The sequence below is a fragment of the Cantharellus anzutake genome, assembly GCF_015039405.1.
Source record: "Cantharellus anzutake strain C23 chromosome Unknown EI90scaffold_42, whole genome shotgun sequence".
Classification (NCBI taxonomy): domain Eukaryota; kingdom Fungi; phylum Basidiomycota; class Agaricomycetes; order Cantharellales; family Hydnaceae; genus Cantharellus; species Cantharellus anzutake.
Genome location: NW_024066992.1, coordinates 627,020 through 654,847, shown reverse-complemented (window position 1 = coordinate 654,847; position 27,828 = coordinate 627,020). Strand labels below are relative to the sequence as shown.

Below are 27,828 nucleotides of genomic sequence, written 5' to 3'. Positions count from 1 at the left end.
TAATATTTGGATATTTGGATATCTGTTGTGCGGCGACGGGATCATATTCTCCCACACTAGACCCATGGCTCAGCTACGCGTTTGTTGTTTTTGGACAGTACATACTTATGTAGGCCGAGTAGGACCATAATTATATGCTGGGGTCGAAACAGGCATGCACCCTGCTCACTTCTCGCAGACCTTTTGCTTACGCGATCCTGGGCATATGAACTAGCGCTCTGAGCTCTAAGAATGTTAAGCGCGCTCGCCTACCAGATTAAGGACAGATCAATTCACCAACGTCAAATCCGGCACCTCCCGGTTTCATCGGGCAATATTGAGATCTAACATCGTGAAGAGAACAAGGTCACAGGAGTGGCATTAACGGCTCTTGACGAGTTATTTAGATTCTTCAGTGCCACGCATGTCATTTTTTGGGTTCGACACGACACTAGATCGAGAGTTGCACAAACCGTCACAAGATGAAGACATCGCCGTATACACCTTCGGTGAAGAAGGCTACGAAGGGCTCGCAGATGCCCTTGATGAAGGCTTGGATGAACGTAATGATGAAACCTTTGGTGGGGATGCTGGCGAATTAAGTACGTCCATCTATACGACAGGTGTTGTTTGGAGCTGCGTCGTACTGATGAAGCGCAATTCGATATAGCAACCGAATTTGACTTTACTGCCCGAACTTTGCCCGAAAATGACTTAGCAAAGAGGCGAAGGTCATCAAAAGCTTCACAGCATGTATTTGTCGAAAGCACAAAACTTTCAGGTTCCGGTGTTCTTGGTAGCGCTTCTTCGAACGCCGCCCCAAGTGGGTCACGGTAGGATCTTATGATATCATATTCTCATACTGGTCCATAGGATTTGCTGCGCAACAACCTCTAGAGGCGGTATGGAATAACCAAGCGTCTCCTCGCATTTTGTCGAACGAACGCATTACGTTATCAGGGTCGCTCCAACCCCCAGCTGCAGGTCGTAAGTTTATTCCCATGGCCTCGAATTGCACGCTCATACCGTATTCAAGCCGCACCAGCCATCCCTCGAACGTATACCCCGTTGAACGGCTCGACTACACTCCAGCGTCAGGGTCAACCACTTCCACCTCAACCAGGCCCCAAAATACGGACACTAGCAGAGATTGAAGCGGAACAACGTGCAGCGGCGCAGCTTGCACGGCTGTCTCTATCTGCCTCCCCTCAAGTCGAACATCAAAGTCCTCGAATCTCGCGTGGGACTCCCCCTCACCAGCAGGAATACCATTCCTCGCCGCTTGCCCAACACGCGTTACCGAATATTGATTGGGAAAGCGAGCGGGAAATGCTGCCCAATTTCTCGCTGCAGCAGCAATTACGCCAGCAATCGATAGGCCAGGACCATCAACAGCAGCAGCTCCTTGCTCTGCAGCAGCAACGGACACTGACCCAACAGCAGAACCACCTCGCGCATCAAATGCTGCAACACCAACGTGAGATCGAGATTGCCCAGCAGTTGCAAAGAATACGTGAACAGCAGGAACGTGAGCTTCTATTGCAGCAACAGTTGCTCCAACAGCAACAGCGTTCCAACATCTCCATCTCGCAACAGCACCAGTTCCTTCAACAGCAGTTTCACTCAGCTCAGGCGAGCTTCCCACACTCGACAGGTTACCCAAATTTGGATCGTTCATATGACGCTGCCGATGGCGTTGGACTGTCATTAACGGCAGCACAACGGGATGCCTTGATGCTTGAAGCGACAGAGAAAATTTATGAGGCGGAGCGGCACGAGGAAAAACGTCGAAGGCGGATGTTCAAATTAGCGCAGATGGTACGCCTCTGCATTGCCCCCTGGTGCTCTAATCTAACTCGGAAATAATCACCATGCAGTCTAGATACAATGACCTTATGACGCAATCGGACAAAGACTTTATCACCCGAATACAGGTGTCTCAGCTGATTTCCGCAGATCCTTATGGAAGTGATTTTTATGCCCAAGTATTCGGTACCGTTCAACGTACGCATTTGGGAACCGGGGAGAATGATGCGGCTATTATCAATTTTGGGAACTTCGGCGGTATCGGTGTCGGGCTGCCACCTGGCCACAAAGGTGCTGGACGCAGGGAAAGCGCGCTGAATAAGATGGTACATCAAATTGAGCGTATCGTGAAGAATCAACGGAATCGTGCGCCTCAATCCCAGGGTGTGTCACTTGCGGGATTGTCAGCCGACACAAAATACTCACAAGCCTCATCTTGAAGCTCATCTGCAGGGCGCCCTTGGGAAGATGGCGGGGAGGAGCTACAAAGCTGCACCTCGTCAGCTGCTTCAGATTGATGGGACTGCTGATGCTCATGGACAAAACGCTGCGAAGGAGGCAGCAAAGCAAGGTCGGGAAGCGCTTGCTGATGCTTCAGGGGTATATTCTGAGCGCCTGAAGGTTTCCACTATTCTCTAACGCTTTGTTTAGACTCAACTTGTCCGAAGAGAGCCCCTCAGCAGGCGTGAGGCTTTGGTTGCAGCGGAAAAGCTCTACAGCTTAATCATCAAACTGGAGCAACTCCATAGAATTCGAGATAAAGCGCCTCCGGATTTAGATTTGGTAACATGGTTAGTTGAATGCCAGGCAGGAATAACAAGCGGGCTTAGGCACCGTTGTCACTTAGGAACGAGGACTTCACAGCACTAGTCGAGGAATTATGGGTTGAATCGCAAATCATGGCCCCATTAGAAACAAGGTAATCCTCTGATACCACCTCCCCCGCTTACATTCTTATCTCCGGATCCTGACAGCAATCCGCATCCTTTCATATCACTTCTTGGCCTTGGGAAAGGAAAACGATTGCTACCCAGGTTGTTACGGCAGGTGGATGAGAAACGACAGAATCTTTTCTTCACTCTCCTCGTCGCTTGTTATACGCAACTCGACGTCGTCCGTGAAGCCCTCCTCCTTGATCAACTCCAAAATACCCCTCAAAAGAGGGAGGCGGAAATTCAGAATGAATTATTCTTTTCTACGATTTTTCAGGCTGGGATGCATGTCGTGCGGTCATCTCCTCTACGTTTCGTTACTGGCATGCTTGGATTGTTGCTGGAATCAGGCAGCATAGTCGGACTAGCACGAACACGGGTTAGCGCCCTTCTACTCCTCTAATGCTTCGGACTGAGCTCGATTTCCTAGGCTGGGCTAGGCCTTCTAACGATGCTTCTAAGCCGTGCTGGTGATCTTAAACAGATCCCCCAAAATACTCCGGACGCCCCAACTCCGGAAGAGCTTGCCCAATGGTATGTGAATGACAATAGCATGTTCCATCTTCGACCTAACGCTTGATCAAGGCAAATTATATTCAACCACCTCATCCAATATCTCTACGGAAACCTCCTATCCTTATTCCCCTCCATTCGCATTGCCGCCTCGGTCCCCCCTACTCTAACGCAGCAAATACGTTCAACCTCCTGGATCGAAGTGGCCGACCAAACAGTATGGCATTTCCTTGCTACGCTGGCTGTTTGTTCTAGTTCAGAACAGCAGCAGCATGTAGTAGCGGAAGTGCGAGAAAAAGTATTACAGAATGTTGTGAGTGCGACGAAGGGATGGGTAGACGAAGAGAGCGAACGGAAGGCGAAGCTGGATAATGTGAACTTGTTTTTGCATGCGCTTGGCCTTGATAGTTCCCAGATTACGGTATAATTGAGTTCGCTTCTAGTTTTGGCTCTTGTTGGCAGGGTTAGTGACGAAAATTCACGCCTTGGTTGTGCATGAGCGGTCATTCGTTGGTTTTACATGCTTGATGATGATCGGTTTGTCCTCTATGGATTCTATTATAGTCAGTGCTTTCTCGCGGTTTATATGACAGAGCAGGCAATGGGATGCATGTGCGGGGACACTGTTGGGCGAATGCTTCATCAGTGCATCGCTCTCACATAAGATCATATCTAAGGTCCGAAGTGGAACATGGTATCGCTAGGACTGCAAACCAGGCACTTAGGATCCCACATGTTGTGCTGAAATGTATCGCGTTTCCTCAGTGGAATAGAAATGTTCGTAGAGTATCAAGAGACTTGTTTCGACAGCGATTGTGGACGCGTGCATGCAAGAGATGGTGTGGCGGGGCCCATGAAGGGCTCGTGATTACTCAGACATTGGGAATCCAAAATTACATATGCAGTACTAGTTCAACGGGTTTCGTTGGAGAGTCTATTTAGTGAAGACCTCGAGACGCGGCACCTCACGTCTTTTTTGGCGCTCAAGAAATGTAACTATGCGCGCGCGTTGTGTTCTTACTGGTTCCTTTCGAAGAGGGACCGAAGGACCAGAAAACCCACACCACCGAGCAGCGTCCCGGCTCTCGCTCAGAAGACACCATTCAGATAGGCACTGAGACAGTGCACTTCCCGTGTTGGTGCATCGGCACCTTTTGACTAGCTGAACGGCGTTTGAGCTGTTGTCGGAAATCCTCATCAAGCTGGCGTGAGTCAAGCAGGTCGAGGGAGCCACGAGGAAAGAAGCTTACACCCCCGACACCTGTCCAGCTGGATGAAAAGGGTGGTGGGTGGTGCTTGACACTGACTCGGCGTTTGCAACAGCACAAAAGCGATTTGGCAAAACGAGGATGGCGGCAGTTCCCTCGCTCATCAATCGCTGCCCACCCATTAACAACCTTGAAGAATGCCATAGTTGTATGCTCAACTAGAGTTACTGGGGTGAGCCAGCTAATGATGTCGACGCAAGTAAGCTAGGCTTGAGCCCGCTGTGGTTTCACCCGATCTTGCCACGGTCCTTATCTTGTTGCTGGCTCTATTCCGAGTATATTGCAGGCGGCGATGCTTCATCTGCGCATTGGGGAGACGTATGTGCTACAAGCCATGAATGCACAAAGTAAATTAGAACAGCGACCCAAATGCCATTCGCCCCGCTCAGACGGGTGGTACTCATATTGGACTGGGGGATATCACCCACTGATGCTGAAGAATAGTCGCCTATGACCAAAGGCTCTGGTCTGAACTGGGCCAGTCAACCAGTGGCAAAAGTTACCCGCGAGGACAAAGCAACGAGGCACCATGGGTCATGAAACGCTGAGGTCAATCCCGAAAATAATCGCTTTCTTGGTATTTGTGAATAATGCTACGCCTACCTTCTGCACTTCCCTCACCATTGGCTTTGAAAACAGAGTAGGCCAATGCTAGTAGCTAGAAGCGCTGGGAACAATTTTTCGAGATACATTTAGCAATACTACCAAGCGAGTTGGGGCCCTATGGCTCAGAATGTTTGCCTACAAAACGGGCTTTGGCCGAGTATCCCACGATACTTGTAGCCACAAACCTCCGTACGTTTCCCCCAACTCAAGTCCATGGAGAAACCGATGAAATAATTCTAGCGGGTCCCTCCGGTCGAAACAACAGGGACGATCCACTGGGATTATGTGCCGAAATCTGGATGCACTGGATCTGAGACAGAATTTCGTGGATGCCCTGCCGAGCGCTCATACTGCATGCTCACGGCGATGTCTGTTGTAATGTTGGTTCAATAGGGAGTAGATGGCGGCTCGTGATTCATACCAGTACTCATGCTCTTCAACGCGACTGTCTAACTCTACGCGAACAAGGCTTACCGTCTGTCGAAATAGGTCAGCACCTTTTAGACTGCTCATTGGTCAGACTTCATTCAGCGCGATTTTTTCTAGCCTCCAGACCCTCTCTCATGTTGTCCCTCCGTATCTTCTCCACCGTCTTTATGGCGGGGGATAGTCTAGTCGTTTTCGTGGCCGAATGAAGCTCAAAGGTGTGGAGAAGGTCGAGTTGCCGTGAAAATGGTGGCACTCAGCGAAGTGATTCGATCTCACTCATATATTACTTTGATTGCACGGCTTGGCGAAGAAAATTGAGATTGTAAATGCCATTCGCTGCTGCCGGGAGAGGGGATGGAATTAGCCAAAAAAGCATAAAAGACCGCCCCAAGCACTCGTTTCTTCATCACCTCTACCTCTCCCTCCTTCCTCTCTTTTAATTCTCACCCTCTACTCACTGCGCATTGCCTCGGGCATAGTCGATCAGCTCATGTCCTTCCCCCCGCAATTAGTTACTGTCACCATCCACAGTGTCCACCGCACCTATTTATGGGCACCACCACAAGATCAGGTGGTGTTCTCGCCAGGCCCCCCTCCACGATTCTGTTTCTCGCATCTCAGGATACTATCTTGAATTAAAGCTAATTGGTATGTTACTAACATACAGTCGTCGTGTTTAGGTTATTAAGTATATATATTTTTACCTTACGTTGGTTATTTGGGAGCTGACTTGGATGTTATTCCATTTAGATAGCACTCGTTGGTCGTGCCCCTTTTCTGCGGGTGGACGCCAGTTGAATGGGCAGTTTGCTCCTGGTGTCTGCCCGGCGGTCAGGGCCACAGGTGCTATATCCTCTGTCTTCGCCATCTAGATCGTGCTGACCTTACACGTTTAGGAACCATATTGGAGTTCGCACGACAAGCGTCGTGATGGGACAGTTCTGGATTGACGACTGACGTAGAGGCTATTTCAGCGCTTCAATCCTATGTGACTATTATATATAACCGATGTACGCGTATCCTATCAAGGAATAGTTAATAAGGTTCACGATTGAGATCGCCAAAATACTAATGGACCGAAGGTCTTGTTGTAAATTAATGGCTGTCATACTGAAACAGAGAAACGCTCGCATCATTCCATTAGGTCGGCCGAACAGTACATGACGCAGATCCCGTTGGCCCGTCCCATTCAAGAGACTCGTTGGAAACTGCGCATTTGTCCGCCACCAATTCCGTGTGTCGGGCGAACCCGATGGCCACTAAGGTACGTTCTTGTTGCAATGCCCCCCACAAATCTACGACAGGGAGTTCTTCCCATCGAGGGACCCTCCCATTGGGGAGGCCAAATAAAGAGGGCTCAAGAATGCTCATCGAAGTGAGCGGCATTAGTGGGAGTTCGAACGCGGCTTTCTTCGCTGCGAAGCCACTATCCATGACAGCATCACGTCGTACATGGGTCCCTGCCTCCAGGTGATTTGTCGAAAAGGAAGTAAAATTAGGGTAGTTCGGATATAGCATGAGATATCCACGCAAGAATACTAATTCGATGAAGAACTTTTTCCAGGATTTGGTCCACTTGTTCGAACGGCTGTCTGGGACAACCAAAGTCTCAATATCAAAGATACGCTCAGAGAGGCGATCGATAAGGTACTCGTGGAACTCACGCCAAACCTCGGGGAAATAAATGGCTCCCCAGCTACAAGGGACCTGAGAGAGATATGGGGTAGAAGCGTGACGAATACCGGAGGAATGAAAGAGGTGCGTGGCGTTGAAGGGACGTCTACCTTCTGGGCGTAACTCGATCGTCTTCTGTTGATACAGGCTAATCCCAAATAGTCGAGGAGATCTGTTCACCTCAGCTCCGTACCTTGACGAAAAGATTAGGCTGTACCATGCGCGAGTACGTTAAACCCACGGCTCACCGATACTGAAGCATGTTCATCTTTGCCCAAGCGTAGAAAGCAGGAGATAGCTCCACGTCATCTTCCAATATCAACCCATAAGAGTCGTTGCTGGAAGGATACCACGACTCTACCACGGCGGGCAGCAAACCACCAAGGATCACTCTATGACGAATGTGTAGATTCCCATAGTCCCACTCAAGCGAGCGTACAAAGGCCATGGTCTCTTCATCGGCTGTCTGTTCGACGTTTATATAGAGGTGTAGCCGATCGCCGAAGAACACTGCCCTCTGCAAGGATTCAAACAGCCGTCGGAGTGACTTTGGCCGATTGTTGGTGATGACGACCAATTCAAGCTTCGGAATATGCCAGTCTATGCGAATTTCAGCGAGGGTATGTTTCACAAAGAAGGATGTACTTTGCCACTGAGTGACTGACAAGGTGCTGGTCCACACCAGATATTTCAAGTGATCTCGAGGTATCCTGATCAAAGTCGGTCGGGTCTGATTCTGATTAAGTCTGTCAAGGTAGCGATCCAGAGCGTAGGGAAGGGCACGATCCAAACACTTATTTCCGGCGGCCGTGATAACGACGTTCACTCCAAGTCCGTTCCTGCTTAACCAGTTTTCGACAGAATCACTTTCTGCTTGAGCAGAGCTGACATCCCCTATGACATCATAGTGCAGATGACAATCAGAAGATTGGTAGTACGCAGATCGGGATCCATCTTGTGCAGAGTAGAGGAAGATTCGCAGTGAATTACCGTAGAGTCCGAGGCGACACAAAGTCGGTAAAAATTGCCGCAATTCGCTCAGACTTGGAAGAGCTACAACAAAAGTCCCTGCTCGATCTCCATTTTCCCTCGTAGCTTTGTGGAATGCATGACGCAGTGCATCCAGACCCTGTCTATGTGTCTTTATGTTCGAGTTAAAATCCACCTCAGTTGACGGCACAACCTGCTGAAGGGCCCGACTGCACCAGTCGCTCGATTTACCGTGGCCTGGTCCAGCCACGAGACCCCCTACCCCATTTGTTCCAGGCAAGGATGAGATGCGCCGCCCTAGGTTTGCCCAGATCCCAATAGCCTCGTCCAGAAAAAGCGCATGCTCAGAGTTCCGGAGCACTTCTGTTCGAATGAAAAATGGGGGAATAAGAAACGCGGTAGACACAGGTCCACCGGAACTGCTGGGGTGAGGAGAGATACACAACGCGTTCGACGGGGTGAGGGTAACCCCGCGAACCCCGAAAGGAACCACCACCTGATCCAGGGGATGAAGCAGCCTCCAAGTTTCAAGAGAGATATCTGCGACTCCGTCTTCGTCAATGAGAAGGACCCAATCGGCTAGACTTTGGGCAGCCATGTGGATAAGGTTCATTTCCAAGGTCGCCTCAGTAGTACCATTGTGCACCACGAAGACCGGCAAGTCATCAGAGCCATGCTCATCCAGGAACAGTGCTGCTTCTCGGGCCTGGGAACGTAAGCAGATAAAGGTGATGGAATGTAGCGTCGAAAAAGTAAATCCAGCATTAATCCTCAATAGCAAGTCCGACATTCGTGCCGGAAAATCATCATTGGGACACAGTGCAAATATTGAAATGGTGCTAGGCGATGGTGCGGTGGCTGGAGCAAGTAACTCTCCTAGGGACTGGGTTCGAAGGGGAACGGCACCTAAATAGTCAAGGTTCGACAAAGCAGACGGCGAATTGCTCGGGAAGGTTGTTTGGAACGGACTATCGAGATGTTCGATCGGTCCTGGAGGTGAGACAGATGAATTACGAACAACGTGCCATGTAACTACCCAAATTGTTATGGTACAAAGGGCGAAAAGAGATATAGCGGTATACTTGAAGAACATGGATCGACGGCGCCAAAGACACGAGGGGCAGGCGAGTCCATTGGGAGCAGATTCGCCGTAGAGATTAAAGCCGGGAGATTTTCCAGCTGTCCGAGAATATTTGATCCGTTGGCCGAGAACAATCAAAGGTGCCCTCCTTATCTTCGAGCCTTCATCATGCTTTATGGGCAAAGGGTCTTCTATAGTAGGAATGACAGGAGATCTAAACTTTAACGCTGGTGAAAAGGGTGTGAAGGGAGTCCTTGGAGATGTCACCGAGCGCCGCCTCATTGGCCGATCACCCAGGGGCGAGGTATCAGACGACATTGTTCAGGAACGTAAACAACCTTATTTCCCTAACTGGGAGTCGAGAACTGACTCTCCTGCCAGAATCGTGTTGCCAATAACAGTCAGTGCCGCTGGCGGCAGTCCCAGTCCGATTCCCACACTCACGTGAAACTGGTCTTGTTATAGCAACTGCAGTGCTTGAAAATTCGACGCATGCTATGTTAACAACCCACTTGAAATGCCCGGCACTGACATCCTCAAGATGGTATAATCACAACACGTTCGTATATCATACCCAGCACTCGCAGTATATACATGGCAAGCGTGAGGCGGGGCGCGATGGTACGTTGCCACATACGCCACTCGTTACGAGGAACAAAGAAACATAGGCAAAGCTTATACAAGAAAGGGAAACATATCGTTGGCGACACTCCAACAGATGGTAGGTATTGCGAATTTTGTCTCAACCACTGATTACCTTAAGGAACGGGAGGAAAGGAAGGCTTCAAAGCAAAAGTTCAATAATGGCGGGAATTTGAGGCAAACCTCATGTTGGAACGTGCAAAGAGAGAGGGAATTGGTTTTGATTTTTGATTTGATGCTTAGTTAACAGCCCACATCCCCAATATCATCACTGTGGTTAATACACAACTGTTTGAACCGTCCCAGGACCGAACCGAACCGTACGAGGACCGTAACTGCAGTTCGGTCCTGGTTCTGGTCCTCAAAAAAGTCACCGCCGAACCGGACCATGGCACCCCTAGTAATGTGGGTTTTAAGTGTTAACTGATGCCTTCCAACCGTTAATGGTTTCGGAAAGGTCAGCAAATCCGACACCGGACTCAAAGTCGAAGACTAGAAAACCAAGATCTGCTCAACTTATATCATCAGGAGGAGGATGGAAGGAGCGTTCACCAGTATAAACGTTCATCATGAAACGATCACCGAGGATCCAGACAGGAAAGTCAGCTAGAGCGGCAATGCAACCAAGGCAGTGGCTTGACCCTTCGGAGACTTGACCGAGGTTGAAGTATTGGGAAGCAATGGAATACGAAACATTGTTGAGTGTGAATGAGACTTGAGGATCCTGGCTACAGGGGTCTGTGGACAAATGTGGTTGGTCAGGTTTTCAGAGACAAAGGTAGAGGTAATAGGAATGCACAAGAGTAGAAGGTAAACCCATCAGTGGTGTTAAAAATGGCACTGCCATTAATAGCCTGATAGAATTGCCCAACTGTGTCTGGATCACCGGCGATAACAGTGGTCCCTGAATCAATAATGGCCGATAGACCGCTGACTGCCCTGTTTCGTCCAACATTGACACCATCGAGATTAACCTGCCAATAAAGCTGACTAGTCACATTGTTGAAGGTAAGAGGTGGCTTATATATCGATTCATCGGTTCCACCGAGGCGGAGCGATGAGCCGCACTCTGAGAGGTGGAAAGCGAAGACACTTCGTCTAACGCATCCCTGTTGGATGAGGGTGTTGAAGAAAGGTGTAGCGTTGTAGCGAGAGAGGAGTGGCCGGGCCAGGCCCAACAAACCATCCGTCGATGCAGTCTGAAAGACCCTGTTGAACCAACTAATGAATGAGAACTCCGATCAAGTATCAGATATGATTGGGGACGAACGGGGCGTAGTTGGTGGCAGATCCGAGGGTTTGATCCTTGGCTTTAAGGCCAGCCACAGTGACATCGTCAGTGTATAGCTGACCGCTGGAGGAAGCACCGCCGGCATAAGTAACGTTAAAGCTCTTTCCAACATCACGGGAAGTAGAGCTCGAGCTAGATAAAGATATAATGAAGGCAATGCAGCATCGCAGATTCTGAACACACCTAGAGTTGTAACGCGTATGTTGCCCACAATTTTCGCAAGAGATATCAGGAATGAATAAGTCGCTGCTTCCGCTATGTCGGATTGAAGTAGGAGAGAAGGCACGGCCGTCACTTCCAACTTGCTTTTTAAATCCAGAAGTGACTCACGTGTCGAAAACGGTGGTAAAAATGACAGGAGGGCTTCCAATCGAGACGTTTCCGTACCAACCTTGCTGTCCGACGTCTGCTAAGGCTTCGACACCGGTTTTTCTCTTCGAGGTGTGGGCCACTCCGTTCGGAGTGGCAGGATGTACTGAGCCAGTATTCTTCACATGGCCGGCACCGTATTTGCTGGGGCGAAAGAAAAAATTTGTTGAGAATTCACGGAAGCCCTGCCGAAATTTCATACGTGGCAACATGTCTAAGGTGGGCACGGAGAGCCCTCATGTTGACAACGCCGTCCTGGGTGAAGGAGGATCCCCTCTTGGTAACTGGGATAGAAAAGCCTTTCGCAGTGGGACTGGCAAGCGCCATGAAAGGTAGAGAAGCAACAATGAAAGGAGTGGTGAACTTCATTTGGTTTGAAAGGGGGGGGGGTTATAACAAGCACAAGTCATTGTCACGGGGGAGAGTTCTTATTCCTCTCTGACCTCGCTTCGGCGATATTACGACTGAAATGCCGCGTAGCCAATATCCATGCCTGATGTGTGTTGAGAGTAAATCAACCGAAATATCAATGAAACCAGACTTGCCTGCTCATTACAGCCGGGATTGTCCCGTTTGATAGGAACTTATGTGGTTCATTCAAACCACGGGTGAATCATGAACTAAACCACGGTTTCGGCTCCGGTCCGGAAATGGTTCTCCCCCCAACCCCCAAACTGCTGGGCTGCCGAGGTACGGAGCTTGAGAAGGCTCAGGTCAACTTTCAAAATTGGGGACTAGTGTTTGCCAATATTTCAATATTGTGTTTCGCCACTAAACCATAAATCAATAAGACAATACAATACATTTTGTAGTCACCTGATGCGTCCGTGCCTTGCTGGCTCGAGCCTCGGCGCTAAAGCTCACAGCGTATATTCTTCTGTTCCACCTGATCTACTATATATCAATCAGCAATAATATATTCTTATATCGGCTGGGCAGGCTTACAGCGGCTCGACCAAAAAAATCCGGAATATATCTCGTGTACAAATTAGGGGTCAATACAATTCTGAATTGGCAAATTTGGTGCTTTGTCGACTGTGCTGACAGTGCCAAGAGTATAAATTTAAAAAAGTGAATGCCATGAGTCACTGCGTTCTGAAAAATATTCAAGCTCGGATATCACCAGAATCCCCACAGAATACTGGAAGTATCTGACGCTGGATATCGAAGTGTTTCCACATCGAATATACCAGTAACCAGTTACCCCAGTCATATCGCTCGGATATAACATGGATACATATGAGACAGCTCAAGGGGATACTTATTGTTCATAGCTAAACCCAGGATATCGCTGACATTAATATATCGATATATTGGTCAAAAGTTTTCGCAGTAAATACATCCAAATACAACGTCCTCAGCTTTTCCGAAGCCCACGATCAGCTATGTAGCGGGTTCGTACACAATACTAGTGCACTCGTTGAACAGAGCCCCGAGGTAACGCGTGAATTTAAGGTCAAGTATCAAAATGGCCACATCCATACCTTCTGGCCCACGGGTCAGTAAACAATCACCCCAATGAAACACTCTCCAATGTCCAAATATCAGCCACATGGCAGGCACCTATATGGCTGAACAAGGTCAGTTTGGAGCCCACCTTGGGCAAGCACGCACTTCAATGGATACTGGGCTGGAGGTACGTCTCAACTTTCCGCGAGTTTGGAGCAAGTAAGTACTGATATGATTGTTTGGTCAGCAGGGACACCAACCCCAGTGCCATACATACCGCCCATGCACCCAAATAGATTTCACATGCGGGTGCGAGGAACCGAACCGGAACATATGGAGGTGAAATTCCATAATATTTTGGATTTGTACGCAATTTTTTTTGTCATTTGCTGTAATACCTTACAGTGGATTAGGAGAACGCCCCATACCCTTTTACTTTATCATGTTTGAGCATATTTTGCCTTCCCCCAAAAGGTATTTCCATGCTGGACAGCAAAATAGTTGCACCGTATTAACCTAGAATCCGCATGAAAGTATTTGTGAGCGCGATTTTCCCTCTTGCCCCTGTCTTGTGTGTCTAGCAAGTGCCCTGAAGTGGAGTTGTGGGTGCCTCAATCCAATGGCACATTTTGTGTCCCAGTGCCCGGAGTCTCAGGTAGTAGCCCACTTTCACTTTTGCATCGGTCCAACGGCTATAAATTTGTCTTAGGAGAGCTAAGTAAAAAGACCAAGACTTGTAAAGATTTTCCCCCTGTTTTAGCCCTCTCTCGTGCCAAAATGTTTGATGGTACAGCGCCCGTTGACTAATGCGGCTTGGGCGTGGGAGCTAATCAATTCAGTTGTCGGTGTGGACGCTTTTCGCCGGCCCTCAGTTTGAACTCGTGACATAGCGCCCATTGACTAATGCGTGGGAGCTAATCAGTCGGTGTGGGCGCTTTTTGCCGGCGCTCCCTGAGAGAGTAGGCAGGTTACATTGGACCTGAGCAGGAGTATATTAAGACAGAAGACTTGCTCTTGCGACGGTCCCCCACCAAACTTGCCAACATGACCACTCCCGATTCCAATGCTCTCCTTGATTTGCTTATCGCCAACATTTCCTGGGCAGGCGCCATAAACAAAGTCGCCCCAAATTTCTTCCCTGATTCTGCTCTGGGCCAGAGTCCTAAAGTCCTCTGGATCGGATGGTACGCTGCTTCCACATCGATATCTCCTGACCTATCTCCCACCTATGATAGCTCCGATTCACGAGTTCCAGAGAGTGTCATTACCGTACGCAAACCAGGGGACGTCTTCGTCCATCGCAACATTGCCAAGTAAGCACCGACAATGTTATTGGGTATGCGCCCAGATGGAGCAATGAAAATTTCAGTCAGTTCGTTCCAAATGACTCGAACATTTTATCAGTCATCCAGTACGCAGTATTGGTGCTGAAGGTTCAACATAGTAAGTATGGCGTAGGCAAGATCGTCTCACTCTCCATTCATCATTCTATCCAACATTCTGACAGTCGTCATCGTGGTAAGTGGTGACGTTATTGGCTGATCGCTTCTGACTCAACCTGATTTTCTCACAACCCACAGGGCCACACAAAATGCGGAGGAGCAGCGGCATCCTATGATCTCCTTTGGTCGCCAGATCCCCCTCAGGGTATCCTAGGGACGCCTTTGGGCGATTGGCTTGAACCACTCATCAACTTGGCAAGAGAACTTGGGCCTGCAACCAATCGGGAAGAAGGGGTTCTAAGGCTATTGGAGGAGAATGTTAGAAGGGCTGCGATGAACATCGCGAGATCAGACGTCGTTCAGCAAGCCCGGATGCCAGTAAAGGGTGAGTCTCATCTCCGTTGATGTGTGCCTGACGAAATGATGATCGCTTTCCCTCAATAGTGCATGGATGGATCTATGTCCTTGAGACGGGTACCCTCAGAGACCTTTGTGTTTTCCGTGATGATTAGTGTTCCGTGGGCTTCCCGGTCTCGCGCTTGTGTATTATCCTTGTCTCTTGTTTCCAATAAACCCCAGCTTTCCAACGCACTTTTCCGCGTCCGAAACGATGAAGAATTGGGAAAGATAGGGTCAAACTAATTGTGAATGAGGAGAGGAATGGGGTATTTCTCGACGAACGCAACGTATTACCCACGGCTTCTAAGAGCATTCCCTCCTTTGAAGCAGCTCCTGTGCATATGAGGCTGCTTTCCCACGCCTACTTAAAAGTTGCTCAATTCCTAATGGTTTCTGGCATTTCACCGTTCGTTAAATCAGGCCTTTCCATCAGACCTAGGTGCATCTTCTGTCTCTCCGAGATCGCTCATATATATTCAACACCAACAGGCACGTCCGAATCAAAGAGTGGGTTGGCAGCGAAAGGTTGGTCAGCAGGAAAGCGTTGGTTGGTGGCAAGGGATTGGTTGGCTGGGATCGGTAGATCGATACAGGCCTGGCCAATGAAGGACCAGCCTTTCTGTCAGATTGTCCTGGGCTCTCATTCGTGAAATCCTGCTGGGGAGTGTTCATGCTTGATTCTTCTAGATCGGTGGCCCAGAGAGAGAGTTACGTACTGTGTAGCATGGATGGTTACACTGGATGACACTGAAAGGAGATGCCACTTAGCTGGCCTCCGAACAGGATTTAGGTTATTGTCCGTTGTTTTCACCTTTGAGCTGAAGACCGGTTCATATACGGTGCGGAATTGATAGACCATGATGGTATTATCGATCCGTCCCGAGGAGCGATTGCATCATGCTGACGAGAAAGACCCATGCAGACCGCATCGCGTTCCGTTCCGCATCGTTGCATCGGTAGCGTGAGTGATATAACTTGAGTGTTCTCGGCGCATCCTCAAATTTCCTGGTATGCGCAAGTCCCTTCTGGGCTCCAACGGCGTTGAAAGCATTGCGATCACGATCTTTTTCATACAATGCCACGAATCGATCTTTTGGAAATGGCAGGCACCACAACTTGTAAACGCCAAAGTTCCAAAGTCGCCCTAGAGCAGGGGAAATTTTCATCAATTCCCACCGATGCTTCCCTTCGGCAATGAAGCTCTCTCAAAGGGGGGGTTCATCAGAAGGACTCGGGTGAGGGTATTGATCCAGCTAGTTCAGCTGATTGTTCAGGAGTTAGGTGTCGCTCCAGCAGGACTAGACCTTAGGTTCTAGCTTCGCTATCCGGGATTGGAAAACCAGGTGCAATCGCGTCTCACTCATTATATTATTGGAATCATTTCGCGCGTGCGTACCTATCAAAAGTGCTTCGTCATGCATGTCGTTGTAGAGTTCCTTGATGGAACGTGGACGTGACTCGGCACTGGTATATAATGGTTGACGTCCCAAGCTTAGCGATAAGATATTTATAGAGCAGAAGTAATTCAGGACTCTGGGGCTTTGTTCGAGATAGCAGATGGGAGCAGACCGATATCTTTATATCCACTAGACGGAGCGTTGAACACCTGTCACCGTTCTCTGGCTCTGCTTCTGACGTCGACATATCTATTGGGGGACAACAAATGACTGAAAGCTATGGGAAGACAACATGGTGACCAATGAAGTCGATATCACAATGAATGGAGTGGCGTTTATGTAATGTTGTATTGGCCACTGACGATCTTCTCCATTCGGAATTAGAGTGGAGTAGTTGCAATTGGACGAATGGATTCGGCCGAACGGGAATCGCAACCCCTGGTCACCTCGAATTGTCAGGAAATCCGATGTTCGTGACTTCAGATAAGGCTGCTCCACTGCTGCGAATACGTTTGCAGGTGGCTTTGACTTCCTGCTGTATGAAAAAACGGTTGCACTCTGACATAGAAGAGGGGTTTCGCTGGAGTCGGACGCGCAGGAGAGAAGGCGTGAAGCTGGGAGGAATTGGACATGCAGCCATGCCACCGTAATCCATTCATCACCGGTGTGGGCCATATGTGAGTAGACAGAACTCTGACTGTAATGTGTGGGCCAAACCCGGCCATCATCCTCGGGTCACCCGTGGCAATACCCCGTGCCAGCTGTCCGTCCGTCCCAAATCGCCAATTCACTGATGCGCTTGCCGATGAATATAGTTGTACAACCGGCCACGCCGACACCTAATATCTCTTTTACCATGTGCACGGAATATTTGCTAGAAGTCGCCCCACCGTACTATCCTTTCGTTGCTGTCGTCTCCCTCCCCTTCCCATGTAACCTTCTTGCAAACATGGGAGCCTGCATGCGATTTATAATTGATTTCCAGTCAGCCAACGGTACAATATTCTGATTATCCTCCTGGTAAACACGGATTACAATAGGCGGCGAAGTTGAGACCCTCTTATGGACTATCCGCCCCAACAATATTGAATGAGCATCAGACCAACGTAAACGACGGTCCAGATCTCAGAGGAACCAACAATCGGAAACCTAATCGTCTGAGCCCCGTTTCAAACTCTCTGAGATGCGCGCAGGGTCGCCTACGTAGGGCAGTTCATGCGGGTGCGAAATATTGTCCCCCTGATTCCCTTTTTTTGCCGATTAGCAATCCTCCGCCACTCAGACGGCTGGACCCGCGTCTGAACCTTGAAATGGAACTGGTACAAAGGATAGGCAAACAATCCTTCTGGTCTGCCTAGGCCTCAAGTTGGCTAGTCTGGAACTCGCCTTGATAGAGACCATTTCAATTGCGCTTTGGTCCGCACAAAAAGGGTTTAAAAGCAAAATTACGACCAGATGTCCGTCGCTCCCCTCCGTCCTGTGCGCTTTCCTGGAATTCCAGATGCACAATTGATGGACATCAATGCTTCATTCAAACCAAGCAAAGCTTGTCCGAGTCGTGAGGATTCAGGGGGTTGCGCTTTGGATTCACGCATGCAACGATATTGCTCCGCGAGTCGGCTATAAAACCCCAAATCCTTTATTTGGACCCCTACATTAGCCCTCCCTAGTCAACCATGTCTGTGAGCCAAATGCCTCACCTCATCCCGGGTAAGTGTTATGTCCGTGCATTGTCGATCCTCTTCTGACCGTTTCATTATTTAGCCCCCGTAACAAAGCTTATTGTTTCTTCTGGATCATGGAGCTCGGAACACATAATCCCCCCACTCAACATCGCTTCCACCACTCCGGGGCACATCTTTTTACCAAGGATTGACACATTCTATCAGGTCATGAAGAAAACATCGTCTTTGGTAACGTGCGTTGTATCATTTAATGTCCTGCAATTTTCGCCCAACATCCCTACAGAACACTTCAAGGGAAATATTTTGAAATCGTTCGAACAGGAACAGGTCCCCTGGCTCCAACGACAACTCTAGGCTGGCTGGAGTTGGATGGAGTGGGACCGATCTGGAGAAGAGGGCAGTTGGATGCAAGGGAACCAGATCCCCCGCGGGTCCCTGGCCCCTACGGTCTCAAGGAGATCCGGGTCGTGATACGGCCAATTCCGGGGATTCCTGATTGCACTAGTGAGTTGGTTTCTTGTTGTTTTCGAGCCCGGGCTGTATATCTCTGACATTCCTTAGGAACTACCCCACCTATCTTAGAGGATCTGTTCGTAGTTTCACAAGCGATTCCTCCCCAATCCCTGTACGGGATGGTGTACAACGGCACACCGGCAGACACCGACATCCATTCTTCCCCCTTGACCCCATCCGCTTCTACATACCTCCCCCGCAGCCCTGGACCTTCCATGGGCCCCTCTGTTGGTGGAGGGAGGCCACGGAGGTCAGACACTTTAAGGGAACGGCAGGTGGAGCAAGCTGTGGCAGGCCCAAGCCGGCCCACACTTTCCACTAGCCGCAGACGGCAAACATCTACCCCTTACGGGAGGGCGAGTGAAAGGAGGCCAAAGGGTATAAAGTCCACTGCACGTCGACAGCTACCCGTCACTCCACCAAACGCCCCCGCAACTGATAATAATCACCCCTATTATTGGTACCCCCAAGTTCAACCCTCGAACCATCCATTCCAACAATCGTCTGACGCTTTTACCGGAGAGCCGTTTCTAAACTTCGGTGCGGTCACCACACCAGGAACATTCGGGCTGCAGCCCACTGCAGACTCTTCCCCTCAGCGGGGTTATGATGCTGCATCTTCATCGATGTGGCAGAACCCATCCCCTCTGGGGTTGCCACTTAGAGTCGAGGCGCACCAAGAGTCGCAGTTATGGGCCCCGAGCTCCATCCCTGGAGGGGATACGCTACAAAATATCTTGAGATCCTTCCCGTCAGCCCCTGGCAGCAGTGGACACGCCCCCGCACCGTTGCCTGCCGACGATCATTTCTCTACATATTTTGACGTAGATCCCCAGGGGGGGCTTTGACGGGCTTGGTTTTCTTGATCGGTAGCTTACTCTGGCTAACTTCAGCAACTCACTTTTCCCTACCCTACTAATCTCGCGATCGTTAACGATCAGTTCGTACGAGTGGAGGTCCCGTCCAAATTTGCAAAATCGCCGGAAAGTTCCGTGGTTTGTGCCCGCTTATTTGTGTCGGACGCCTTTTTTTGTTGTTGATTTCTCTGCGCTCACCTCAAATTCATTTTCTTGCCTATGGGTACGCTTCCTTCCTTTGGACCCTTTCTCCACCGCAGCGTTCCCTGTGAATGAACAATGATGAAGTTTTATTCATATTTGCACTTCTACGAACTCCTCACCCACCGAGGTATACCATAGGCATTAATATTAGCTCTATCTGAGCTTCGTTCATGCCGCGTGTGGTGGTGGCTTTTTAATTCTTGCGTGACGTCTTGTTGTGTTGGCGTTGCTAATGCAAGCTTTTCTTCAGGCATTTTCAAATTTACATACGGACCAAAGCACCGAGATACTTTTAATTCCTTCTGTGCTTTCCCACTTTGTACTGAATATTTGTTAGAGGTTAAGGTTGCATAACCCTCAGTGTATCTTATACTCTCGCTTAAAGGTGGACGCTGTATTGTATTGACATTTTTAAGACTGAGGTAAGCTGGGCAACGCACATCAAACCATGGAACGCCCAAGATAGAAAACTAGAATGAAGATCGGTCATTCTTCCTATTAATACTAGTGTAAGTGGGTGTCGACAGTTCGGGCGAGACGGCAAACAGGGAACAAAGAGTCAACACAGAAGCACTTTGAGCCCGCTGCATAGCCTCACCCATGGCTTCCGCACATTCTTATCTTCCCACTCGATCAAGGACGCGAGAAGGGATCCAACGAGAGAATCACCAGCCTCAGTGACGTTTATCGCCGACGTATTCGGCAAGCTATGAGCAGGGAAATGTTGAAAAACTACAACATCCCCCTTGCTCGTTCTATTTACGACTAGATGTTTGTTCAGATCAGTGCTGGTGGAGAGTCAGGCCCTTCGAATTGCTTCTTGTGGGTGTAAATGCATAGCAACAAAGACGCCTGATGGCCAGATTTGTATAATCAGACATCCTTTCTTGTGTTGAGGGCACCAACACTTCCGCATTTGACGATAACATGTTGGAAGAAAGGCAGCAACTGGATCATCATTTGTACCACTCCTCTCTGGGCCAAGAACTCTAACTAGGCCCACTTCTAGCCAATCGTACGATCTCTTCGCTCCAGTTGGAAATGATCAATGTGACTGGTTGGAGGGATGATACGGCAGCACTTGCTAAGTATTGCGTACAAAGTGTTGGAAGGATTCGAGTTGACTTGACGATCGAAGTGAATTCAAACCAAACTATTGCGAGAAGGCGTAAGTCGCAATTTGGATGGACGCAGCCGGCGTTCTCTTACTTGGGATATTACGTTTCGAAGCGAATTGCACCAGGTCAGATATGGTATCCGAACTTAAATTACCGTCCAAGCAATAATGTTTGGATCGGAGGCTTGAAGCACCTTGGAAAGCTGAACTCGTAGGAAGACCCTCCTTATAGAAATGGATGAACGGAGAATGTGCCTCACTGAATCCGAACGTATCCAGAGCTGAGAAGTCTGACACACCACCGAGAAGCGCCCCGGCTGGCGTCAGACCATATTGCACACCGGTGTACGTCGATTGCCGCCAGACAACCCAGAAAGAAGACCGTCGCTTCGCATTCCGATTTGAGTGATCTCGGTGGACACGACAGCGCCGAGTTTATCCGTTCCAATTGGGGAAACCAGCTGTACATACGAGGAAGAGGATGCAGAAGACCCTCGAGGGTCTAGCGATGAGAGACTTCGGTGGGCTGCCTCGGCCATGTTTCGCGCTACACCACCAAAGGTAATTGACACTTGTCCTGGGACGGTTGACTGGGCAATGAGAGTGGGGTCTGTGTCCGCTCGAGCAACAACATCGACGGCTGCAGCACCCAATACCACAAGTCGTGCCTTTGGTGCTTGAGATGACTTGGCGCTACATTTGGAGAACCGACGCCGATAGTGTAGCCGTCAGATGGAGTCTTACAAATTAAGGATTCATTCCATATTCAACCAATACATAGCGCAAAAATGGCATACAGATCAAGACTTACTCTTGCTGATGCATGTTCTTCCCGTTCAGCAACAAGTCTTGCGTATTCCACGGCAATCTCGCCGCGTTGAAGGAAGAGCCGCTCGATGTTACACAGGCATATTGTGGGACTTTGAAAGTAGCTCACCTATTCGGATGTATTCTCGATCAAAGCGATATTTGCTGAGCAAGAAATTTCATGAGGTGACTCACTGTTCGGGATGGAAGATCCACCAGTGAGCTCAGCTACCCGGCGAAGCAACCACGGAGTGGCATCCTTGCCTGTCTTACTGACACCGTTTTCCTCTGATTCCTGAATGGCTTGTTCCACGGCTTGTTGGATTTTGAGCCCGGCCGTCTCGTATTCTTCAGGGTTATGAGCGCTCCTGAATTAAGACTGAGCTGGTGCTGCGCATCTGGGCTCTTGATAATGATCATTGGGCTAAGGTGGAGAGGAACCCTACAAAGCATTCTGGAAACCTGGGTGGCAGAATCAAAATTCCAGGGATTCTGGGGCAAAGAGGAAGATCAGTAGTGATCGAAGGTGGAGATATGGCCGACTTTTATCAACACATTTGTCCTAGTGATCCCAGGGAGCATAGACGCGTCATTTTCAGATAACTTTTTCCCCAATCGTTCTGCAATTCAATAAGCCGAATCTAACGATTAGTGTCAAGTCGTCGGCCATAGCGGATGGTCAAGATCGTCTGCACGAACATCAATTCTCAGCGAACGCCGATGTGCAGATGCCGCCGAGTGCGATTTCACCAAGGCATGCCTGGAAGGCACTGGAATAGATATCATCAGGTGCAGCATGGAGGATAGCGAGTAGTGCTTCTGACCATTACGGCTTAAGGTAGGCGAGCGATCTTGGTTAGATCTCTAGACACTCACCACGAATTCCATCTCTCCTGAATCTGGCATTTTTCGGGGCAGCAAATGATTCCGTTGCATTCAACCATGGCCTTTTTCTAATAGACTCGCGGGATCCTACGCACCAGGCTTGGCTGCATCGTTCCCCACTTAGACGGCACTCCGAGGCGCCCCGGTTCATGAAAAAACTGTCAAACTCTTGCGCGGCACTCGATTTGACGGTACTGTTCATGTATCTATATCGCACGCTCTGTGCTTGGAGGGCACTCGGAGGCGCTCCAGAAAGCTTAACACCTGTGGCAGCCAGTTGGCGTTCAACAGGGTATCTATCACTCGTGGATCTATACCGCACTCTCTGTGCATCTGGACGGCCCCCTCCTAGGCGCTTCAGTTCATTGGCGAAAGTGCCGAACAGCTGACTATCGTTCAACGAGAACCATATGAACGCCCTGTGGCTCAACGATCTATATCGCAGCTTCTCCGCACTTAGCCAGAATTTCGGAGTGCTCACGTTCATTAAAACACCGGCTGCCGAGCCTGAAATGATGCAGCGTTGCGCAGAAGGGAGTCACTTCTATCCCTGCAGAATTTGTAACGGTGTCAAGTGTGTGCACCTGGGATTTAAGGTGGTGGCGAGGAAGTAAAATGGACATAGTTCAATTGGGACATACAATCGCAAGCATGCGGCTTGAGGCAAACGGTAGTTGCGCTGATGGAGTTGACTCCAATATCAATCCATTAGGCATGGACGGATCATGGTGACGCACGGGAAAATAAACAGCATATTTTCAGCATAAATAATACAGGTCGGCAGGAAGATGAATAGACAAGTTCAGCCCAGGATATGAAAGGGCCGAATGAAAGTTATAATTCCTCTCGAGGGGGATGGCGCCGCGGATAGTCGCCTCGAATCTCGATTCGACCGTCAGGAAGTCTTCTCCGAATGATGGGAGAGGCGGCGGGACGATACTTGAACTGTTGGGAGTACCTAGGAAAGGTCGAGAAAGTTAGGATGGAAAGTCCTTCCTTCCAAATAATCAAAAAAAGGGAAACAATAACACCTCAATGACTTCATAATACGGCGTGCAGTCCGAAAAGAGAGGACCGCGCGACTTACGACAGCATAGCCACTTAATTCCTCACCTATCAGCATATACATAAACTGGGTCGCTTCGCATGGAACGGAGCTTATATCCCGCCCAAGCGAGGAACAATATGAACAAAATCAATGCTGCACGCTTCCAATGTGCGGGTGTTGGTTCAACAAAACGAGGGTCGTCTCGGTAGGAGCGTGGTCGGTTTTCCTCATCCTCCTCTACATTGACACGGTCTGGGTCGTACGTCGGGAGGCGGCTGTACTCGGCGGTAGACATGCTGGCAGTGTGGCGTAAGAGAATCAAGGAGCTGGCTGGCTGAGATGGTGAAAGAGAATCGGGCGCAGCACTACGAAACTGAATCACGTGTTAATTCAATTGATATTATTTGAAATCACACCGATGGATTGCTGACAGGTTTGGTTTAATCTCATATTGCAAAGCTCATTGCGTTGGCACAAGATGCCCCTAGGGAAATTTCCTGCAGCCTCAAGCTCAAGTGCTGCCCCGAAATCCCCGTCTCGCGCGCGTAAATCTCGAATTGTCGAGGATGATTCCGATGAAGGCGAGTTCAAGCTATGTACCCTGCCTCCACTCAATGCGGCACACTAATATTGAGCAACAACGCTCTGGCGGACCAACGCTCTCCTCCCATGTCCCCGGTTCTTATGCACACGGCACAGATGTAAAGAGGACAGCTGATTCTGGGTTGACTGCTTCCCGCAACCTTACTTCGGCGCATCGTTGGAAAAATGCTACCAGTGGGAGACTTTTCAATATTGTGCTCACGACTTATTGATTAATACTTCTCTTAGAGTCTCATGGATCCGACAACGAGCCCAATAAGGGAAATGAGCAACAATGGCAGGAAAGGAAAGGCCAAGAGAAGGATCGTGACGGCAATGAAGATGGTCATCTCGAATCCGAGGACCAAGCAGAACGGGATGATGAAGAGGCCGATGTCGACATTGAAGAAGACGAATCCCCAATCTCAGATCCACCCTCAGAGTTAGAATCCGAAGACTCGATATCGCCTCCGCCCATCTCGACTCCTGCAAAATCGACCAAGTCAAAATTCACACCCAAACCAAAAGTAGCTGCACCACCAAAACAGAAACCCCCCTCAACGACCAGCAAGCCTGTTGAAAAACCTCCGGTGCTTAAAGTTACGCTCAAGTGGGGCAAATCTCGACTCGGTGGTGCTGGAGGTGCTACGTCTTCGTCAAAGGTGGCTCCTAGTACAACGAGTGACAGCCTACAGGAAGGAGCCACGCCCGACAGAGATCCAGTCCCAAAGAAAAAACGAAGTAAGTCACTCATTTCAATGCCCTTGTATCTTGTAACCGTTCGATACATTGGGCAGCGCGTCTTGTTGGAGAGTCTGAAGATGACGACTTTGACGAATTGGATATGGATGAACAGTCTCTCAATTCCACCTCGCGGCTAACAGTAAGACAGGCCGCCTTGGCTTCTGGTACAGCTGCAGCTGCGAGCCTTTTAGAATTGCGTAAGCCCATGTGGAACCTGTCCCATTTCGGTCCTCATACAATTGCTTGGACTGTGTTACTGCAGCGACGAAGCAATCGTCGAAGAAGAAAAACTTGAATGCTGAAGAACTCGCAGCGCGCAGAGCTGAAACCGCAAAAAAAAGGAAAGAACTCACTACTCAAAAGTTAGAAGATGACAAGGTCTGTATTCACTTATCCACTTTTCGTATTGTCTCTGACCCTCTGACTATCTAATTCAGACCGAGACAATAAACCGTCTACTCAAACGCCAATCAGCAGGCACGCGACGCAAAAAAGCTATTGAGGAGTTGCAATCAAATACGGGTAATAGAGGCTCACTTCAACCAGAATCCACCATCGCGCCTATCCCTACTCCTAGGTTGGGATCAGAGGATCTCCGAATTACACGAAGTGTGCCTTGTTTCAGGTGGATATCGACATCACGACCACCTGCTTTGGCATCCAGTCCGACAACAAAGAAAATGGAAGAGAGCGTTGGTTGCGCGGCTTCGATGGAACGAAGTGACGAAGACACAACGATGAAGGCTCCAGAAGAAGGATCGAACGTTAGATTCAGCTTTTCGATTCCTTTTGAGCTACTTCCTTCTCAACCTCCAGCCGGCGATGTAACTTGAGGATAATTTGTAGATTCTTTGGGTCTGCGTTCTGCTCCTCATATTGGGGTTACTAGCATTATCTTGCATTAGTCACTAAAGAGTTGCACACCCATTGTAACATCGCCATGATACATGTACATATATGAGTACCAGGTGGGCTCACGGCGCGTTGTTTCAAACAGGCTGGTAATTTTCAATTGATGATATGCCAAGGAATGACGGTGTTATCGTGCTGACTTCAATGGAACAGCGAATTCTTTCATCTTAGCGGTGGCTCTTCTCAACCAATGAATTTGGACGGCAGCGATCCGCCCTCCGGCTTCTTAAGATGTGAATGAAGCGGAGCGTCATCTCAAGGGGCACTTTTTCGGTAGGATCACCGTCAATCCATACACAAGGCTCCGATTCCAATTTGCGACTTCATCGTGACTATGGGCAAGTCTATAAAGTGCAAGCCATCGAATGTCAAAGGCCGTTCGACACTAGGCAGGATCCCGGGCTCTACTAGTTCGGCACCATAGAGCAGAACAGTCCGATATATAGCCTCGTTTTAGAAACAAGGACTCTATGTCGCATTAGCTTAGACTCCAGTTATAGATCAGAAAATATCATTCTAACCTCACATTCCAAGCCCCAAAGTTCGCCCAACACAGCAGCCACTCATTTACCGATGTAAATAGAGTTGATAATAACCCACACTGTGGAAGACCGTGTATAATAAGATGATCATGCGTCTTGAAGAGTACTTGAGGGTTAACTGAATTGTCTCCAGGGAGGGAGAGTTTTGCTTCAGGACCGTGTTTGAGGATGAGGACGATCCGAGTTTCAAGTTGGACCCAAGGCGCTCCAAATTCCCGGTAAGTCAAGGGAACCCCAAAGACATGGGAACGGTGTCGCGATCGATGGTCGATTCCACGAATGATCTTTGCCAGAACGCGACCTGTGCAATATGGTTTTTGGTCTTTCCCGGCAAGTGTGTGGCACCCCGTTTGCAGAGCGCGCCACCAACCTCTAACCATCAGGTAATAGGGAACTCAGAACGACTTGACGCAACTGTTCCCGGTGTAACGACAAACAAAGTCCCCCTCGAGGCGTCGACATTCCGAGTCGAGAGCTCAAAGACATAATCAGATCCCTTCCAGTCTCATGAGGAAGCCAATGCCCCCATTCAAGCAAACAAGCTGCACTCCACGGGCCCTTCTAATAATGGCCTTGATCTCAGTCAATGAAGGTTTGACCCTTGTGTAACCTGCATGGTAAGGGGATGTTCTGTAAAAACAAATGTACGCCGGGAATAACGGCGCCGGAGGCACGCTGGTGTTCCCTCTGGAATAAGGGGCGATTCTCAGGCGAGCTAGAGCCCATGAGGAAGGTCGCACGAAGCGAGATGGACCAGATTCTATTAGTACGTAAGTGCCTGGCACGCATCACCGAGCGTCTGACATATATTGAGGGAATGAAGATCCATCTGGTAAAACTAGATGTATTGACTATAACACGGAAGTACGATAGAAATGGCACCGAGCTGCTGTCGGATCAAACCGCCAAGATACAGGCTCGTACCCAGCCGTTCTGTTTATGCTTGTTTATCTTGTCAGAACGGCTGGTGGAAAACATTTTCCCACGACAGCTGTATACTGTTATTTGTGCATATTGAATTGAACAAACAATACTCAACAAGAATATTATTGTGCAACTGATCTCACTGTCCGATACAATGAACGTCCACCAGTCCCCACTTCCTTCACCCTTTCAAGTGCCGAAGAGAGCGCGTATAGAGGCTGTGCTTAACTCCTTCGAAGCAAATGGTCTGACATTGTATGAATTTCTCGATGCTTGCCTTAGCGATGATCTGCGTCACAACCCCACAAATCTCCATAAAATCAAGGGATCTCTCCCTATGCTTGTTGGTCTCATTATTCAAAGGGAAAGCCTCCAAAAGTGTCTCTCAATGCTCTACTCGTGGGATCCTACCCTGTTTCTCACTTCAGTGCTCCTTTACACTCGCCAACAACTCACGAATGAGCTCGATTGCCTAACAGACATAGCCTCTGGCTTCCATTTCTCAGCTTCATCTATGACACACAAGGAAGTTAAATTTTTGTCTGTTCAGCAGACAGCAAAGAAATTCTCCCATAAAGCTCCTACTTTGTGGCATTTTATTGGCTGTCTCCTTTCGGCAACATTTACCCCCGAGGAAATTGTTGAACTGGATGAATGGGAGGACATTGACGATTTGGAAAACGAAAATAATGACGACGATGATTGCTGGTTAGATTCTAGTGGCTTCCCACCTTCATCTCA

The 27,828-nt window shown here is 49.1% G+C and overlaps 11 protein-coding genes across 11 annotated transcripts; 5 read left to right on the top strand and 6 right to left on the bottom strand.

Annotated features, from left to right (window-relative positions):
* Positions 1-185: 185 nt before the first annotated feature.
* On the top strand, positions 186-3,961 carry EI90DRAFT_2998810 (topoisomerase II-associated protein PAT1). The gene is made up of 11 exons (XM_039056271.1): positions 186-581; positions 650-802; positions 853-966; positions 1,016-1,797; positions 1,857-2,169; positions 2,228-2,385; positions 2,437-2,576; positions 2,633-2,704; positions 2,760-3,096; positions 3,148-3,251; positions 3,303-3,961. The coding sequence occupies exons 1-11, from the start codon at positions 404-406 to the stop codon at positions 3,655-3,657; spliced, it is 2,706 nt and encodes a 901-aa protein (XP_038913459.1). The 5' UTR covers positions 186-403; the 3' UTR covers positions 3,658-3,961.
* Positions 3,962-6,673: 2,712 nt separating this feature from the next.
* On the bottom strand, positions 6,674-9,596 carry EI90DRAFT_3127335 (uncharacterized protein; the record flags this gene model as incomplete). The annotated part of the gene is made up of 2 exons (XM_039064005.1): positions 6,674-7,400; positions 7,456-9,596. The coding sequence occupies 2 exons, from the start codon at positions 9,594-9,596 to the stop codon at positions 6,674-6,676; spliced, it is 2,868 nt and encodes a 955-aa protein (XP_038913458.1).
* An 835-nt stretch (positions 9,597-10,431) lies between these two features.
* Positions 10,432-11,949, bottom strand: EI90DRAFT_2928483 (acid protease; the record flags this gene model as incomplete). The annotated part of the gene is made up of 6 exons (XM_039054963.1): positions 10,432-10,658; positions 10,720-11,129; positions 11,191-11,343; positions 11,395-11,466; positions 11,542-11,724; positions 11,783-11,949. The coding sequence occupies 6 exons, from the start codon at positions 11,947-11,949 to the stop codon at positions 10,432-10,434; spliced, it is 1,212 nt and encodes a 403-aa protein (XP_038913457.1).
* A 1,099-nt stretch (positions 11,950-13,048) lies between these two features.
* Positions 13,049-13,836, top strand: EI90DRAFT_3018329 (uncharacterized protein; the record flags this gene model as incomplete). Its single annotated transcript, XM_039057222.1, has 5 exons — positions 13,049-13,078; positions 13,140-13,248; positions 13,280-13,394; positions 13,435-13,503; positions 13,611-13,836. The coding sequence occupies 5 exons, from the start codon at positions 13,049-13,051 to the stop codon at positions 13,834-13,836; spliced, it is 549 nt and encodes a 182-aa protein (XP_038913456.1).
* A 237-nt stretch (positions 13,837-14,073) lies between these two features.
* EI90DRAFT_2975300 (carbonic anhydrase) lies at positions 14,074-15,065 on the top strand (the record flags this gene model as incomplete). Its single annotated transcript, XM_039055854.1, has 5 exons — positions 14,074-14,213; positions 14,265-14,342; positions 14,399-14,483; positions 14,610-14,871; positions 14,916-15,065. The coding sequence occupies 5 exons, from the start codon at positions 14,074-14,076 to the stop codon at positions 14,981-14,983; spliced, it is 633 nt and encodes a 210-aa protein (XP_038913455.1). The 3' UTR covers positions 14,984-15,065.
* Positions 15,066-15,245: 180 nt separating this feature from the next.
* On the bottom strand, positions 15,246-16,308 carry EI90DRAFT_3068551 (uncharacterized protein). The gene is made up of 2 exons (XM_039061099.1): positions 16,267-16,308; positions 15,246-16,191 (listed from the first exon to the last, which is right to left on the bottom strand). The coding sequence occupies exon 2, from the start codon at positions 16,034-16,036 to the stop codon at positions 15,737-15,739; it is 300 nt and encodes a 99-aa protein (XP_038913454.1). The 5' UTR covers positions 16,037-16,191; positions 16,267-16,308; the 3' UTR covers positions 15,246-15,736.
* A 1,635-nt stretch (positions 16,309-17,943) lies between these two features.
* On the top strand, positions 17,944-19,313 carry EI90DRAFT_3018326 (uncharacterized protein; the record flags this gene model as incomplete). Its single annotated transcript, XM_039057221.1, has 4 exons — positions 17,944-17,977; positions 18,032-18,185; positions 18,236-18,456; positions 18,514-19,313. 4 exons carry the CDS (start codon positions 17,944-17,946, stop codon positions 19,311-19,313), a joined length of 1,209 nt encoding a protein of 402 aa, XP_038913453.1.
* Positions 19,314-20,679: 1,366 nt separating this feature from the next.
* EI90DRAFT_3127331 (uncharacterized protein) lies at positions 20,680-22,822 on the bottom strand (the record flags this gene model as incomplete). The annotated part of the gene is made up of 5 exons (XM_039064004.1): positions 20,680-20,933; positions 20,993-21,336; positions 21,455-21,563; positions 21,646-21,818; positions 22,431-22,822. 5 exons carry the CDS (start codon positions 22,820-22,822, stop codon positions 20,680-20,682), a joined length of 1,272 nt encoding a protein of 423 aa, XP_038913452.1.
* A 347-nt stretch (positions 22,823-23,169) lies between these two features.
* EI90DRAFT_3127330 (uncharacterized protein) lies at positions 23,170-23,678 on the bottom strand (the record flags this gene model as incomplete). Its single annotated transcript, XM_039064003.1, has 2 exons — positions 23,170-23,293; positions 23,449-23,678. The coding sequence occupies 2 exons, from the start codon at positions 23,676-23,678 to the stop codon at positions 23,170-23,172; spliced, it is 354 nt and encodes a 117-aa protein (XP_038913451.1).
* A 226-nt stretch (positions 23,679-23,904) lies between these two features.
* Positions 23,905-25,738, top strand: EI90DRAFT_3156324 (uncharacterized protein). The gene is made up of 5 exons (XM_039066047.1): positions 23,905-24,160; positions 24,215-24,706; positions 24,763-24,906; positions 24,972-25,087; positions 25,147-25,738. The coding sequence occupies exons 1-5, from the start codon at positions 23,950-23,952 to the stop codon at positions 25,540-25,542; spliced, it is 1,359 nt and encodes a 452-aa protein (XP_038913450.1). The 5' UTR covers positions 23,905-23,949; the 3' UTR covers positions 25,543-25,738.
* On the bottom strand, positions 25,673-26,888 carry EI90DRAFT_3068523 (uncharacterized protein). The gene is made up of 2 exons (XM_039061098.1): positions 26,143-26,888; positions 25,673-26,089 (listed from the first exon to the last, which is right to left on the bottom strand). The coding sequence occupies exons 1-2, from the start codon at positions 26,541-26,543 to the stop codon at positions 26,029-26,031; spliced, it is 462 nt and encodes a 153-aa protein (XP_038913449.1). The 5' UTR covers positions 26,544-26,888; the 3' UTR covers positions 25,673-26,028.
* Between the last annotated feature and the right edge of the window lie 940 nt (positions 26,889-27,828).